The sequence below is a fragment of the Schistocerca americana genome, chromosome 3 (genome assembly GCF_021461395.2).
Source record: "Schistocerca americana isolate TAMUIC-IGC-003095 chromosome 3, iqSchAmer2.1, whole genome shotgun sequence".
Classification (NCBI taxonomy): Eukaryota; Metazoa; Arthropoda; class Insecta; order Orthoptera; family Acrididae; genus Schistocerca; species Schistocerca americana.
In genome coordinates, this window is record NC_060121.1 from 514,195,804 (window position 1) to 514,214,115 (window position 18,312).

Genomic DNA, 18,312 nt, shown 5'->3' on the forward strand with positions numbered 1-18,312 from the left:
AATATCTTCACTTTCCAGTGTGTCTGACACCTCAGCGTTTCTGTGTGGACGGTCATTGTCGTTCCTAAACAGAAGTCTACCCTCCGCACCCCTAAACATACGGAAAGGGTACATATTATTTGTAATATCCTGCAATACCGCTATGCTGTAACGCTACCTGCCACAAAGATAAAGCGGCTTTTGTGCATAATGGCTCCAAACATCATAACGCTTAAGCCATACGGATGACGTTCTTGAAAATTCTGTTCAAATGGTTGAAATGGCTCTAAGCACAATGCGACTTAACGTCTGAGGTCATCAGTCGCGTAGAACTTAGAACTAATTAAACCTAACTAACCTAAGGACATAACACACATCCATGCCCGAGGCAGATTCGAACCTGCGACCGTAGCGGTCGCTCGGCTCCAGACTGCAGCGCCTAGAACCGCACGGCTACTCCGGCCGGCGAAAATTCTGTGGTATGTAATGTGTTCCCCACACTAAACGGTGGCCAGAATCGCTTGCCACGGAAAAGCGGGATTCGTCGGAGACCATCACACTGGAACATTGTTGCCGATCCCAAACAACATGCCCCCTACACAAGTGCATTCTTCCTCGTCGATGGCGTGGTTGGAGTGGGATGTATTTAACAAGCTTCGGAACATACAACCCAGCCTGATTTAATCGCCACGAATTGGTTCCGGCAGAGACGTGTGTACCGCTAGCAATAGCAAGGTCTGCAGCGATCTGCCTAAGAGTGAGATCTGTTCCTTTTCGCCACTAGGGCGATCCTCTTGCGGCGTGGTGGTTCGTCTACGACAACTGACATGTCTTTGCATAGTGTATCCACTTACAGCGGCCTTTTGTAACAGGCAAGATGACACTTTTGGACACATGCATATCTGTGGCCGCAGTATTGACAGTTTGACCCGTTTCGAGCCGACCAATTGCCCGTTAGCGATCGTAATCAGTAATCACTCAAATGACGTCTTGCAGACATGTTGGCGTATCACACGGAATGTCGCACTAATCGGTTCCACAGGCATCTTCGTCAAACAACGTACACCATGAACTGTAGGATCTATACGGAGCGTCCGTGCACGGGCTTCACTGCACTTAACTCGTCCACCATCGACATTTCCTTTTACTGTCATTGGTCGGTTGTTCCGTAGCAGCTGTCAGTTGTCCCTTGGCAGTTGTAAAGCAGTGTACTTTGTCTGCCGCGAAGTTGCCGGAACTGTTGTGGGGAATCGCGTCAAATGAGGTCAGGGAAATGCGTAGCATTTAACCGTTTCACTACCACTAGGATGTTTATCATCCTCTTTAGCTTATCATGGAGCCAGCGAGAATTTGCTGGACGTTGTTGCCACGTGTTAGTTCTGAAGGTTTCAGGAAGGACTTCTGATAGTTTGCAGAATTCATGCATCTGTCCGTTGCACTGTCGTCAAGATTCATTGTAATTCCTTCCTCTTCATATTGTCGCATCGAATTCGTTCACTATTGCAGATAAGTAGACCAATGAACAGATCTGCATACCGGGTTGCTGTCGTGCCATCCCGGACAATTCGTGTCGGCGAACTGTACCCACATATTGACGTTTGTCGCATCACTAAAAGTGCCAATATTAAAACACGTACAGTGTGAGTTCGAAACTTGTATAGACGATATATCCACTGATGTGTCCGTGTCTTATATGCGTCGTGTAGTTTGCGCAGACGTCTTCTAAAACCGCAGAGGCACTTTGAATAATCTTTTAAGTAGCCCAACCTTGCCCTGTGTTGAAAAACAAAACGGCAGGAATTTTTTCCTATTTTTACTTTTGACTACGACATTAATTAAAATAACAATGTGTTAATGTCTTTCACTCTGAAAAAAGTTGGTAGCGGAAGGGTTAAATTACGTAATGATTCGCCGTTTGCAAGAAAATTATGTATTCAGGCCACAAAGTCGACAGCATCAGACATAAGCTATGGTTTTTACAGTTGCTCGAAACGAAGAGCTGTTGCCTCTTCGAAAAAATGTGCACTCTTAGAACTGAGTCACAACGGGTTTCGCCCAACTTCCGTGCCGTTGTTGTTGTAACTGACAACACCACATATAAGAAATTATTACGAAAGTTAAGAACCAGAAGTTATAAACTTTTTGTGCAGACAGTCCGAAAATTTGAACGACATTTTGAAGTTTCTGATAGCAGCACTCATCGAATTATCTTCTTCTACGAATTCTGTAGAAATTTTATTGGTTGTCCACTCCAAGTCGCCCTACTCGCCAGTCTTTCCCAGTTACTTCAGAGCGTTATACCAGGTGACCAGAAAGTCAGTTAATATTTGAAAATTCAATACTTCACGGAATAACGTAGGTAGACTGTAAAAATTGACACAAATGCTTGAAATGACACAGGGGCTTTATTGAAACCAAAAAATGCACAAAATTGGTAACAAATGGCTATTCTGATGATAGAAAAGCAGTAATTAGCATAACAATTGTTTTTTTTAGCAAAGACGATGTTCTTTATAACAAATGCTCAAGATAACAGCCGTCATTCATCAAAAGTATCTGTGGTCGAAGAACAATGTTGTAAACAGCACTGTACGGCGTACCAGTAGGTATGCTGAGAACTTGCCGTTGGATGTTGTCTTTTGGCATCCCTTATGGTGTCGGAAAATCACGGTAGAGTTGTGACTTCAGGTAACCCCACAACCAATAATCACACAGACTTCGATCTGGGTACCTGGGAGGCTAAGCATGATTGAAGTGGCGGCTAAGCACGCAATCCTCAACAAACGATATGTGCAGATCTTTCACACGTGTAGCAATGTGGGATGGAGCGCCATCCTGCATATCCAGAGGTGTTTATCAGCCTGGCTAGAGATGATGCCAATTTATAACATATGAGTGTACTCGCTCCCGTCACGCCTTATTCGACATCACTGACGTGTTGCTGTCCAACGCCATCTGTTGGCCAGCTTTTGCCCTCGTTTCTCGTTTCACTAAAATCCCATGTCATTTCAGACAAGAGTGTTAAGTTTTACTTTCTGCCTACATTAGTACTTGAATTAGTGGAATTCCAAATGTTAACTAACTTTCGGGTCACTCGGTAATTCTGTTTTGCCATTACCCATATGCTCTTTTAAAATATTCTAAATTTAGCATCACAAGCAAGACAGGGAAGCCCTGGTACCCTACTACTATTAACTCCTCGAGATCTGCGACAGTTACCGGTTTTGCATCATAACAGAAAATCGTGTTTATGAGTCAGAAAAATCGGATTAAAGCGACTGAAAATGTACGATACCCAAGGTCAATGGAGATGCTACCTGTGGTCGCTTAATCTATGACAAAATGTGACAAGTACAGATACATCCTGCGAGGCAATAGCTACTAGAAATAAGACTGGAAACAAGCGACGAAACAGCAAGCTATAATACAGCGACGTTTTCTCCAGTGTGCTGACGTGTGGCTGAATGCCTCGTGAAGTCTTCTTGCATACTGCAGCTGTAGCATCGTCCAATATGCGCCAGGTTCACCCGCGCCGCCCGGGAGTAGCCGAGCGGTCTGAGGTGCTGCAGTCATGGACTGTGCGGCTGGTCCCGGCGGAGGTTGGAGTCCTCCCTCGGGCATGGGTGTGTGTGTTTGTCCTTAGGATAATTTAGGTTAAGTAGTGTGTAAGCTTAGGGACTGATGACCTTAGCAGTTAAGTCCCATAAGATTTCACACACATTTGAACATTTTTGGTTCACCCGCTCCCCAACGCTGCTTTGAGATTCAGCGTGTTTACTGCCTGACGGCCGCTACCTGCAAGGTCTTCGTAGAGCGCACAGTCGCACGATGTGTGCTCGCTCATACGTAAAATCTTCAGCTCCTACGGAACCTTCAGTCCTGTCGTTGTTAAAAGGAAACACGATCTTTACTTTTGTCGCCTCTGACGCCGACCGATTCGTCCCGGCCTGGCGCAGCGAAGCGGACGTGGGGAGCAGCGGGCTGGACGGGAGACGGGCAAGTCATCAGTGGGCAGGTCGCCCACGCAGGCCACGGCGTGTTTCACCGGGCGTGGCCGCGGCTGGGTCCTGCCCGCTAACGAGTCGTAGAGCAGAGCAGGGCAGACCAGAGCGGGCCGTATCGCGCCGATTTCCCCAGCAGGCGGCCGACCGCGATGACGTATCGGTTCGCCTGGCGGGCTTTCTCCAGCCGGGCCAATTTCTCCGGTCGGATGGTCGGCCGGCAGGCGCCCTACCGGAAGCTGCAGCGCTGCCTGCTGCCTGAACCGCCGCCGCCGCTTTCTAGCGCCCGCACTGCGCCCCGCCGCTCCTCCGCGTTGCTAAGCCAGCTAGCATACACGAACTCCCACTCCGGCAGTCGCCTCTCTGTTTCATCGGCTGCACAGCGTAAATTTTCCAGACCACTGTCTTATCTTCTACTAGTGGTACACTGCGTCATCGAGAGTATCCGGACACCTATTAGCGGACAGTAAGGTGGGTGTCTCGCCCTTCGTCTTTATGATGGCTTCAACTCTGCTGGGGACACTTTAGTGCCTGTGAAGAAATGGCAGCGCATTCTTTCCCAAAAGCCGCGACCAGAGGAACTAGTAATGTTGGATGCAGGAATCTGGCGCTAAGCCGACCTTCTAACCCATCCCAATGCGTTCATTTCAGGCCTCTGGGCAGGCTAGTCCATTCACTAATCTTATTGTCCCCAAATAATTGCTTGTACTCTACTGGCCATTAAAATTGCTACACCAAGAAGAAATGCAGATGATAAACGGGTGTTCATTGGACAAATATATTATACTACAACTGACATGTGATTACATTTTCACGCAATTTGGGTGCATAGATCCTGAGAAATCAGTACCCACAATAAACACCTCTGGCCGTAATAACGGCCTTGATACACCTGGGCATTGAGTCAAACAGAGCTTGGATGGCGAGTACAGGTACAGCTGCCCTTGCAGCTTCAACACGATACTACAGTTCATCAAGAGCAGTGACTGGCGTATTGTGAGGAGCCAGTTGCTCGGCCACCATTGACCAGGCGGTGAGAGATCTGGAGAATGTGCTGGCCAGGGCAGCAGTCGAACATTTTCTATATCCAGAAAGGCCCGTACAGGACCTGCAACACGCGGTCGTGCATTATCCTACTGAAATGTAAGGTTTCGCAGGGATCGAATGAAGAGTAAAGCCACAGGTTGTAACACATCTGAAATGTGACGTCCACTGTTCAAAGTGCCGTCAATGGGAGCAAGAGGAGACCGAGACGTGTAAACAATGGCACCTCATACCATCACGCCGGGTGATACGCCTGTATGGCGATGACGAATACACGCTTCCAATGTGCGTTCACCGCGATGTCGCCAAACACGGATGCGACCATCATGATGCTGTAAACAGAACCTGAATTCATCCGAAAAAATGACGCTTTGCCATTCGTGCACCCAGGTTCGTCGTTAAGTGCACCATCGCAGGCGCTCCTGTCTGTGACGCAGCGTCAAGGGTAACCGAAGCCATGGTCTCCGAGCTGAAAGTCCGTGCTGCTGCAAACGTCGTCGAACTGTTCGTGCAGATGGTTGTTGTCTTGCAAACGTCCCCATCTGTTGACTCAGGGATCTAGACGTGGCGGCACGATCCGTTACAGCCATGAGGATAAGATGCCTGTCATCTCGACTGCTAGTGATACGAGTCCTTTGGGATCCAACACGGCGTTCCGTATTACCCTCCTGAACCCACCTATTCCATATTCTGCTAACAGTCATTGGATCTCGACCAACGCGAGCAGCAATGTCGCGATGCGATAAACCGCAATCGCGATAGGCTACAATCCGACCTTTATCAAAGTCGGAAACGTGATGGTACGCATTTCTCCTCCTTACACGCGGCATCACAACAACGTTTCTCAGGCAACGCCGGTCAACTGCTGTTTGTGCATGAGAAATCGGTTGGAAACTTTGCTCATGTCAGCACGTTGTAGGTGTCGCCACCGGCGCCAACCTTGTGTGAATGCTCTGAAAAGCTAATCGTTTGCATATCACAGCATCTTCTTCGTGTCGGTTAAATTTCGCGTCTGTAGCACGTCATCTTCGTGGTGTAGCAATTTTATTGGCCAGTAGTGTATATCACTCAAGAGCCAAATCCCGCGTCCAGACATACTGATTTCGGTTTTCCGTGATTTCCCTAAATTGCTCCAGGCAAATGCCGAGATGGTTCCTTTGAAAGGACCTGGCCGACTTCCTTCCCCGTCCTTCCCTAATCTGATGAGACCAATGACCTCGCTCTTTGGTCTCTTCCCCCAAACAAGCAAACTCAAGAGCCAAAGAAACTGGTTCACCTGCCTAATATCATGTAGGGCACCTGCGAACAAGCAGAAGTACCACAACACGACATGGCATGGACTCGACTAATGTCTGAAGTAGCGCTGGAGGGAACTGACTCCGTGAATCCTGCAGGGCTGTCCATAAATCCATAAGAGTGCGAGGGGTTGGAGCTCAGAACGTTGCAAGGCACCACAGATATGCTCAATAATGTTCATGTCTGGGGAGTGGGGCGGCTAGCGGAAGTGTTTAAACGCAGAAGAGTGTTCATGGAGCCACTCTGTAGCAATTCTGGACTTGTAGGGTGTCGCATAGTCCTGCTGGATTTGCCCAGATCTGTTGGAATGCACAATGCTCATGAATGGATGCAGGTGATCAGACAAGATGCTTACGTACGTGTCACCTGTCAGAGTTGTATCTAGAAGCATCAGGGTCCCACATCTCTCCAACTGCACTCTCCCACACCATTAGAGAGCCTCCACCAGCTTGAACAGTCCTCTGCTCACACGCAGGGTCCGTGGATTCATGAGGTTGTCTCTATACCCGTACACGTCCATCCGCTCGATACAATTCGAAACGTGACTCGTCCGAGCAGGCAACATGTTTTCAGTCATGAACAGTCCAATGTCGGTGTTGACGGGCCCAGGCGAGGCGTAAAGCTTTGTGTCATGCAATCATCAAGGGTACCCGAGTGGTCCTTCGGCTCTGAAAGCCCATATCGATGATGTTTCGTTGAATGGTTTGCACGCTGACACTTGTTGATGGCCCAACACTGAATTCTGCAGCAATCTGCGGAAGAGTTGCACTTGTGCCACGTTGAACGATTCTCTTCAGTCGTCGTTGGTCCCGTTCTTGCAGGATTTTTTACCGGCCGCAGCGATGTCGGAGATTTGATGTTTTACCAGATTCCTGATATTCACGGTACACTCGTGAAATGGTCGTACGAGAAAACCCCTACTTCGTCGCTACCTCGGAGATCCTGTGTCACCTATGTCGTGCGCCGACTATAGCGCGACGTTCAAACTTAATTAAATCTTGATAACCTGCCATTGTAGCAGCAGTAAACGATCTAACAGCTGCACCAGAGACTTGTTGCCTTGTATTGGCGTTGCCGACCGCAGCGCCGTATTCTGCTTGTTTACATATCTCGGTATTTGAATAAGCATGCCTATACCAGTTTGTTTGGCGATTCAGTATGTGTCTAGAAATTAATATAAAAATCTCCACTGTTTGATTTAAAATTCCCGCCAGTCTTAAAAATGGCCATATATTCGATGCGGCGGGAATCTTGTCTCTATCTGACAACACTGGATTCAACTGGCAGCAGTACTGCACCGTGCGACGAACGCGAGTTGTGGGAATGCACAAGCCTGCTAACACTCTGTCTCCCTCGCAACTAGCCATTCCAAACCCAAAATACTGTCTAACCTACGATGCGTCATTACAGTCTATTGTGCCAAGTACTTGAACTGAAAGTGAGTTGTGTTATCAGTAACAGTAAAATATTTATTTTTGTAGCTAGTTTCGTAATGGAAGAAAATAAAAGGTATTCCTGTGATGCGGGCTCTAAATTAAAACTACTAGCGTGTCCAGAAGAACATAGGAACAGAGCAGCTGAGCGGCATTAAAACACTCCACCGACAGAAAGAAAGCATTCGCGATTGGGGGCTAGTAATGGAGAACTAAGAAAAACAGTGGAAGACGAAATGAGCAAATAGATGACTGAATGAAAAGTGGACAAAACTGCCAGATGACGTATTGAAGTGGATTCAAGGGCGCTGCAAAATGGAGTACAAAAATGATTCAAATACAAGCTCATAAGCTACGGTGGAACCTAACAAACATTAAGCGTAGTGTTGGTTGGTGCTACACGTTGCTGAAGCGTCATGGACATAGAATGCGAACCAAAACCAAAATATCTCAGAAAATGCCACAAGAGTATGAACAAAAAATATTATCTTTCCGTGGCTATATTATTCATCAGCGAAAGAAAACCAGTGTGGAACTAAGCCAAATGGCGAATATGAACGAAACTCCTTTGACATCTGATGTACCGTTGCCACTAAAGGTGCTACGATTTAGCTGTAAAAACAAGTGGACATGAAAAAATGCACTACACTATTGTCCTTTCATGTTGTGTTGACGGCACCAAACTTAATCCAGTGATTGTTTTCAAGCGTTAAATGATGTTAAAACCTTCGGAAATGCTGCCACACCTACAACACAAGGGCTGGTTGGACGAGGCTGGTATGAAATTATGAATTAACAGAGTGTGAGAGAGAAGGAAAGGTGCGTTATCGAGCAACAGTTCTCTTCTTGTGCTAGATCAGTTTTGTAGTCATTTGAAAAATTCTGTGAAAGAGAAACTGAGATAGGGAAAGAAAGAGATTGCTGTTACTTCGGGAGGACTTACTTCAAAATTGCAGCCTCTTGATGTCTCGATAAGTAAACAATTTAAAGTCTACATGAGACAAAAATGGCCGGCCGCTGTGGCCGAATGGTTCTAGGCGCCTCAGTCCGGAACCGCGCTGCTGCTGCGGTCGCAGGTTCGAATCCTGTCTCGGGCATGGATGTGGGTGATGTCCTTAGGTTAGTTAGGTTTAAGTAGTTCTAAGTCTAGGGGACTGATAACCTCAGATGTTAAGTCGCATAGTGCTTAGAGACATTTGAACCATTTGAAAGAGAAGAATGGAATAAATGGATGATGAATGAAACCCAAAATGAATTCACGCCGAAGGGAGCTTTAAAACGATCTACAATCAAAGAATTGCATAAAACGGACGTGATCTAGAGTGAGCGAAGACATTATTGTTAAATCCTTCAAGAAGTGCGGCACAAGTAACACTTTCGATGGCAGTGAAGACCATCTTATATACGAAGAGGACAACGATGACGACAAAGAGGAAGAACATGAACAAGAAGAAGGAGTAGGATGAGGGGAAGAAGGAGAAGAAAGAAGAGCAGATGACGATTTTCAGGGATTTTAAAGGCAGTCTAACAAAGAAAATGGCAAAAAGGTCATTTAAAAAAATCTGCTGTAAAATTTAGGTGCTTCTTATAGTCCGCATCATATTATAGTCTGTTGAAATACGGTAACAGGTGCTCCTTTACATTACAGTGCTTTGTTACGGTGATACAATCGTCTTCTCCGAACTGTTCTTCTGTTATACATAGTACACAATACTGTGAAATGTATTTATGTCTGTCTTTATTTAGCGTTTTCAAAAGCACAGTAAGGGGACCACAACTTAACACGACGAACACACCTCCATTCAATACATATGATGCCAGGTAGTGTTCTCCAACCATTTGCCAAACCTAGATCCTTCCAACTGAGTGCCCCAGGGTATAGCGTGATTCATCATTCCAAATCACTCATTTCAACTCATCCACTCTCCGGTGGCTTCGCTCTTTACGCGACCTCCAGTATCGCTTAGCACTGACTATAGAAATGTGTGGCTTGTCAGAAGCTTCTCGACCGTTGTACCCTATTCTTTTTAACTTCCTACAACACTCCACAGTGCTCGACAGCCACTGTCGGTCAGTAGCGAGGTATTCCTGGTCCTCGGTTAACTGTAATTCTTCCTTCGCGCACCCACTTCCTTATCACATCACCAATAACCGACGTGGGCAGCTTTAGAAAAGCTGATACGTCCCTCATGAATCTGTTATTCAGGTGACATTCAGTGATAGCCCGCTTTCGAAGTCGCTGTGTTCTCCTGACCGACTCAGTCTGCTGTTGTTGCCTCTATGCTGACGACACACTACTCCCCGCCGCCTTTTATACCAGCGGTTTCGCCTTTCGTGACATCTCGTGGTCGGTTCCGCATTATATAGGTGTGTCCAGATACTTTGGATCAGATAAAACATCGGTACTTCTACAAACGACAAGTCTATAACTGGAAATCGGAAGTACAGTACACAGGCCTAACCGATTTCCCATAGACGCATTTCGTCACACGCCAAACGGTTGAAAAGTTTCACCTAAAAAAGCAAGATTTATCTACGGTATTTGTGCATCAAGACATAAACAGTGTTTCTAATTGTGATACTAGTCTTAATGTAATAACGTTAAACAACAATTTATACCTCTTAATGAACAGAGTCTGAAAGCATTTTAAATGCGATATTTCTGTGTGGCTGTTGTTTTGAAGAATGATGCAGTGTTCCTTCGGACATGCAAGTGACGCAGGAACGACGACATGTGGAAGTCTGGATGTGGCCGTGAGTCGTGCAGGAATAGCCAAAGCGCTTAAGGATACCGCTCGCGTAAAGCGGGAAATCTGGGTTCCAGTCCCGGTCCGGCACAAATTTTCATCGTCGTCATTCCCTTATACAGAAGATGGTTGTTCGTATTCGCAACTGTGAATAAATTTCTAAATGTGTAAATTCTGTCAGTAATTATATGAAACACGGAGACTCAAACTTTTGTTGTCCTGGGAAGCCAACGAGAGGCAGTCTGCAACTGGCTCTGGCTACCAAGAACCGGATTTGTCGTTCAGTGATATAGAAACGGCTTCGTCTGTTTTGAAAATCTGAAGATAGTCGCTATGGGACGAAATCGATATTCTGTCTACAATTTTTTTGTCTTGGATTGTATTAGGGTGAGTCAAACGAAAACCTTAAATTTGTAATAACAAATCGAAATTTCGCGCCGTTATCTTGTAAGTTGGTAATCGTGCTACAAACAGCGTGCAGAGTGGCCTGTAGTTGGCACCATAGTTCAGATGCACACATACCGTCGCACTATCAGTATAAAGATGGCCGACACACTTGCGACTTGCACCAGGGAAGAACAGCGTTCTGTTATTCGGTTTTTGCGTAGTGAAGGTGTGAAACCTATTGAAATTCATCGACGAATGAAGGTTCAGTACGGTGATGCATGGTTGTCACAGCAGAAAGTCTACGTATGGAGTAGGAAGTTCGCAAATGGTGCGACTTCAGTGGAAGATGCTCCTCGTCCATGTCAGGCACAACGAGTTGTGACTCCACAGAAGATTGCAGCAGTTGAAGCCATAGTGAAGGAAAACCGCCGAGTGACACTGAATGACATTGCAGCATGTTTACAGATTAGTCATGGGTCAGCACAACACATTGTGCATGATGTGTTCCAGTTTCACAAAGTGTCTGGAAGATGGGTGCCACGGCAGCTGACTCCTGAAATGAGAGAACGACGTGTTGATGCTTGTGAATAACTTCTTAGGCGCTTTGGACGAGAAGGTTCAAATGGTTCAAATGGCTCTGAGCACTATGCGACTTAACTTCTGAGGTCATCAGTCGCCTAGAACTTAGAACTAATTAAACCTAACTAACCTAAGGACATCACACACATCCATGCCCGAGGCAGGATTCGAACCTGCGACCGTAGCGGTCGCTCGGTTCCAGACTGTAGCGCCTAGGCCGGCCGTGGTGGCCAAGCGGTTCTAGGCGCTACAGTCTGGAACCGCGCGACCGCTACGGTCCCAGGTTCGAATCCTGCCACGGGCATGGATGTGTGTGATGTCCTTAGGTTAGTTAGGTTTAAGTAGTTCTAAGTTCTAGGGGACTGATGACCTCAGAAGTCTCATAGTGCTCAGAGCCATTTGAACCATTTTTTTTGTAGCGCCTAGAACCGCACGGCCACTCCGGCCGGCGAACGAGAAGGTAATGGCTTCCTTGCAAGAATCGTTACTGGGGACGAAACCTGGGTTCACTTCCATTTTGAGTGTCTTCCCATTCCACCATACTCACCAGACCTTGCGCCAAGTGATTTCCATATGTTTGGACCACTCAAAGACGCAGAGGGAGGAAAGAAGTTCCGTTCTGGTGAAGAGGTACGCCACACGGTGCAAAAGCGCGATACCTAGTACTATAACATGAGTGCGCTGAGAATTCGTCTGCACTCCCGATGTTGGCAGTCGACACCAGGGTCCCCTGTCTCTGCACACGCACAGTCTTCAACGCACTCAGGATTTTAGAGCTCTGTCCTCGGCAATCAGTAGGTCGTTGACGTCACTGCCCAGTCGTGGCGTGGCTGCCGGTTGATTTACTCGCTGTCACGTGACACGAACCCAAAAGAGATCAGAAATGACTCCTGTGTACACACTTTAAACTTGTCAGCGGTTGCTGTGATGTCCTTCCCAAAATCACCGTCTCCTTACGCTCGTCGAATCGACTTGCGAGTCTCCGCCGTAGCCAGTTTAACTGAAAACTCATCACTTCTGTCTGTTGTAGGCCACAAGTGGACTATACCAGAAAGGAGAGCGAGTACACGAGTTCCCAAGTATATCTGTGGAATCGTGGCATGACGATTGTTATAGGGGGCAGTCAAATGATAACGAAACGGGTGGGAAAAAGTAAATAAACTGTTCATTACTTCGAAAGTAAGTGCCATAACTGTTAATACATTTATCCCACTGCGAGACCAGGCGGCCAATGTCCTCATGGAAAAATGTTTGCGGTTGTCAGCGGAACCGTGATTGAGCCCAGTCGTGCACCTCTTCCTCCGAAGCAGGTCGACGGCCACGAATGTGGGAGGCCCCACATATTGCCAGGGTTGTTTCGAGACGCTGCAGAAATGTCGTTGGGAAGCCCTTACACATCCCCCACGCGGTCCCGATTTCTCGCCGTGAGGTTTGAATAATTTTGAAGCTCTGAAGAAAGACATTTGTGGCTGTCGGTTTGATTCGGACGAAGAGCTACACCCCTGGATACAATCTTCGTTCCATAGACAAAAAGAATCTTTTTGCTATGAACGCATTGATAGTCTTGTCAAACAGTGCGATAAATGAATTAACTGTTGATTACTTTTGAAATAATAAACTGTTTACTCACTTTATCCACATCTGTCACGTTTTTATGACTGCCCCATATGCTCGTACACGTTAAAACAATGAATAATCGGTTAGCAGTGAATAGTCCCAGGACGAATGGTCAATATGCAGAGATATGACAGGAACGATCATTCTAAGCTAAAAAGTCTAGTAAATATGGGTTCTAAAATGCATACATTAAGAGCTATGAGCATTTGTTCATTTTTGCTTCTGTGAAATACGTCTCGTCTCCTGAACAACTGCTCGTATCGTGTGCATTTCAGAGCCCATGTTTACTTAACTTTTTTGTTTCGAATGATCATTCCTGTCGTATCTGTGAATGCCGACCATTCCTCTTGGGACACCCAGTATGTTCAGTATGTTTCATGATTAATGTTACACACTTCTAGAGGTTATAGAAGAGACGTGGGAACCGTTGTGCGGAAACGTCATCCAACGACGCTACAGTGCGTCGAAGTTACAGGCGCCAGCGCTTATATGTACACACATCGAAAAACGTTTTGCATCACCTCGGTTCCGAGAGTTCCGGAACCTGTACAGAAAATTGGAATAGAGATCAATGTAAACATCATTTCCGCCCTTTCTATTGCTCATGAAAACCACACAATGCGTGTTGTACCACCATACAACGAGGCCTTCAGCAGTGGTGGTCCAGATTGCTGTACACACCGGTACCTCTAATACCCAGCAGCACATCATCTTGCATTGATGCATGCCTGTATTCGTTGTGGAATACTAGCCACAAGTTCATCAAGGCACTATTGGTCCAGATTGTCCCACTCCTCAACGGCGATTCGGTGTAGATCCCTCATAGTGGTTGGTGGGTCACGTCGTCCATAAACAGCCGTTTCCAACCTATCCCAGTCGTGTGCGATAGGGTTCACGTCTGGAGAACATGCCGGCCACTCCAGTCGAGCGACGTCGTTATCCTGAAGAACGTGATTCACAAGATGTGCACAATGGGGGCGCGAATTGCCGTCCATGAAGACAAATGCGTCGCCAATATGCTGCCGATATGGTTGCACTATCGGTCGGAGGATGGCATTCACGTATCGTACAGCCGTTACGGCGCCCTCCATGACCACCAGCGGCGTACGTCGGCCCCGCATAATGCCATCCCAATACGGCAGGGCACCTCCACCTTGCTGCGCTCTCTGGACAGTATTTCTAGGGCGCCCAGCGTGACCGGGTTGCCTCCAAACACGTCTCTAACGATATGCAACACTCATCGGTGAAGAGAACTTGATGCCAATCCTGAGCGGTCCATTCGGCATGTTGTTGGGCCCATCTGTACCGCGTTACATAGCATTGTGGTTGCAAAGATGGACCTCGCCATGGACGTCGGGAGTGAAGTTGCGCATCACGCAGCATGTTGCACACAGTTTGACTCCTAACACGACGTCCTGTGGTTGCACGAAAAGCGTTATTGAACATGGTGGCGCTGCTGTCAGGGTTCCTCCGAGACATAACCCGTAGGTAGCGGTCATCCACTGCAGTAGTAGCCTTTGTGCGGACTGAGCGAGGCATATCATCCGCAGCTCCTGTCTCTCTGTATCTCCTCCATGTCCGAAGAACATCGGTTTGGTTCACTCCAAGATGCCTGGACACTTCCCTTGTTGAGAACCCTTCCTGGCACAATGCGGACGCGATCTAACTGTGGTATTGACCGTCTAGGAATGGCTGAACTACAGACAACACGAACCGTGTACCTCTTGCCTGGTGGAATGACGAACTGATCGGCTGTCGGACCCCTCCGTGTAATAGGCACTGCTCATGTATGGTTGTTTACATCTTTGGACGGGTTTAGTGATATCTCTGTACAGTCAAAGGCACTTTGTCTGTAATACAGTATCCACAGTCAACGTCTATCTTAAGGAGTTCTGGGAACTGGGGTGACGCAAAACTATTTTTGATGTGTGTATAATCAAAGCGATTTCGTGATGATGTTACAAACTTTCAAAGGTGTATCAAACTGCGGTAGGTGTCCTGTACCAGAAATTAACAAGTCGAAAGTTTCAAGCTAAAACCGTGATGTTCCCGGACATGGGTTCCTATGTAAAGCTTGATCCACTAAGTCCTCTCTACAAAGTCTAGAAGGGTGTAACATGAATTGTGAAACACGCTGTATATTGTTTGTATTTCGGCGACTGTTGTAAATTTATTTTAATATTTAGTCGCTGTTCAGTACATGACTACCAATTACACTGACATACACACACATTTTCAACATGTTACCGAGTCTACGGCGGCAGCACACGAGAACAGGACAGGGGTATGAAGTGTATTCTGTAAATGCCGATTAACTGTTGAAAAAAATTTTCAGCATTATACGAACAAAGGACAGAAATCAATGATAAGCCGATAAACGCAGGTTGCCATGATCAAAGTAATAACGAACAGAGCGCTTTATGGTTGCAGAGACATAACGGTGACGTTGCTTTATGCCCAGTTTTCATTTTAATGGAGCATATGTTTTCTGATGGTGGAGGTGGAATGAATGGAGATACAACAATTTTGTTTGCTAGGGACGAACTTTGTACGTTTTTTGCTTGAAGCGTGGACCATAGCATCGAACTGCAGTACGTTTGCATTGTGTACACTTTATCACTTAATTTTCGTCTTACACTCTCGACAGTCACGCAAAATATATCTTCGGTAGATTCATCTGACTCCGCCGGTTATTTGGTCCTGTCAGTGCTACTGTACAACAGCCAGACCGTGCACTCAGCTCCCGTATTAAGTCAGAATTAAGCTCACTCCATCATGCTTCAATGTGAGAGAATGAGTCAACAAGTAGGACAGGGCTGCTTCGCCACCGTTCTCAGCCTCGTCATTCTCGCACAACTACACCGTGAAGGCCGGAAGCCGGTATATTACTTTGAAATTACACTCTTACTGATTCTGTTTCTAATCTGTAGCACCCAACGCCAGTTGTCGATTGTGAGCGAGTTGTCACACGTGTAAGACAGGCTTTCAGCCTACACGGAGGTTGTGGTGTGTCCGCAGCTTCCAGGGCACGCCTCCGCAAAGGGCCCAGCTGCCTGGAAGGCGGCGGGGGCGGAGCTCGTGGGGCAGGGTGTGGCGGGGGCGGTCGCGGAATGCCGGCCTCCCGCTGCTGGCCGGGTTTCGAATTCCGGAGTGGCCGCAGGCGGCGGTCCGCTCCCGGCCGAGCAGAGGCCAGGCGCTGCCGCCCATTAACTTCACTCTGCACAGATTGAAACGCCGTGCTTTTTCTCTTACTCATCAAATACAGGGTAGTCTCATACTCAGCGAACGAGCGTGGGGGAGTAGACACGGTAACGCTGTGGAGTTGGTTCCTCCTACCTGTTATGAATTGTCATGAGTGTATCTGTGACGTGTGAATGGCTGTGATGAGGTCTTTTACAGTGTAGCGTTGGTTTGTGTTGTTAAGATGATGGGAGTGAAACCTGGCGCCGGCGCATAATCTATTCACGAACATGGCCGCTGAACTGAACGTCCCTATCCGACGGACCAGTTAGCGTCAACAGTGTCACGTGTCCTCACTTGAGTAGACACTGCAAAGCGGTTTGGAGTTTAATCCAGGAAAAATTGGCGCATAGCTGGTGTTCAGGAGTTTTTGCCACCACTTCTCCTTCCTTAGCCGGCCAAATACGGCCAGTGAAAATTACCACCTCCTGGATTCGAGCCAGCATGCCTCCCAGTCCACCGCAAAATCGTGCCTAGGCGATCTCGGGTACAGAGGCGGGTTCTCTCACTAGGGCAAAACAAGGCACTTCTATTAACCTTCCAAGTAATCTCCAGCTGATTTAGACTGTGCAATAGAGCTTCTTTGGGAACGTTTGGAGTGTTTCTGCCATAATATGTTGAGAGTCCGTCGAAGTGCGGTGCAGAGATCTGTTTTCTGCGACCACGCTCTCTGTGAACCTTTACTTCGGATCCAAACTGTTGCATCCAGTCTCATCACTAGCGATGTTATTTAGCAGATAACATGGATCTCAGCTACATTTCTGAGTAATACTTCAGGCAGAGATGAGATACGTTGACGGAAATGGAAGGCGTAAGACCGTGAAGAATCACTGAGATATTTATCAAACTTTGTGGAGATGTTAACCACACAATGGGTGTTTAATGATTAAACTCTTGTTCTATTACGAACTGATACAGATCAGCATCAGTATGAGGTATGACCCTCATAGGCACCAATACACTGTTGGATTCGCTGTGACTTAGAAAGAAACAACCTCCAAAAGTCATCTTGAGGACTTTCTTGGCATCCCTAAAACACATGCTATGTCAGTTCAGCGATATTTCTCACTGGATCCCGGTACGACTTCCCATCGCATCGTAGACATGCTCTGTTGTGACAGATCAGAGGACTGGACAGATTTTTCAAGCATCCATACATTCTTCAAGGCGTTTGTGGTGCGAGCAGCTGTCTCGGGTCTTGTATTATCGTGCTGGAGTACACTATTTGGTACTCTGGTCATGAAAGGCAATAGAATTTAACATTCATGATACATACTGGCGAGCATTCATCGTCCTTCAACAATAGACAATTGAATCGTGTTGTTATATCTAACAACTTCCCACCCTATGATTTCAGGAACTGCGTAAAAATGGGTCTGGACAGTCGTTGCGTCCATTCAGCTGCCACCGGCTCTTCTGTGGACACGTTGACGTCGATGTGATCTCCACGAGCAAAGAAATACACTTTGCTGTATGCCACAGAATGCCACTCAATGTCCTTGTTGACTCTTGTTCTACACAATACAAGTCTCTGTTGTGTTTGGTTTGGTATCAGCGGTAAACGACTTCAGGCCTTAACTCAACTTCCAGTACTCTACTCTGACAGGTCGTGGTGACACTCCACCTGTAACCTTTATCCAGGTTTCAACTGTTGTCATCTCTCTATTCGTCACAGCCGGTAGAACAATCATACAATCTACTCGTGGTGTAGTCCTGCTGGAAGGGCTCTTGCGTACTTTTCTCGCCATATTTTGCCCTGAGCCCATATCGGCTCCATTCGTTCTGCATTCGTTGCGCTACAGCCAGTTGTGTGTGCGATCTGTAGGTACGATGCTCCCGTTTTCTTTGTGCCAATCACTCGACCCTTCACAAACACCGAAGGATGGTGATAAGCTACACGTGCTGATACTGTGAGCGTGCTGTGTAGCGATCTCCAACTGAAAAATCCCAGTAACGCTAGATACACATAGCGGCCGTCATGTACTCACT

The 18,312-nt window shown here is 46.9% G+C and overlaps 1 protein-coding gene across 1 annotated transcript in view; it reads left to right on the forward strand.

Annotated features, from left to right (window-relative positions):
• Positions 1 to 18,312, forward strand: part of LOC124606173 (tRNA dimethylallyltransferase-like) — a 903,559-nt gene that overhangs the window by 33,190 nt on the left and 852,057 nt on the right. The window contains exon 2 of the mRNA XM_047138139.1: positions 16,102 to 16,171. Coding sequence (XP_046994095.1) covers positions 16,102 to 16,171 — 70 coding nt within the window. The remainder of the gene's footprint in view (positions 1 to 16,101; positions 16,172 to 18,312) is intronic.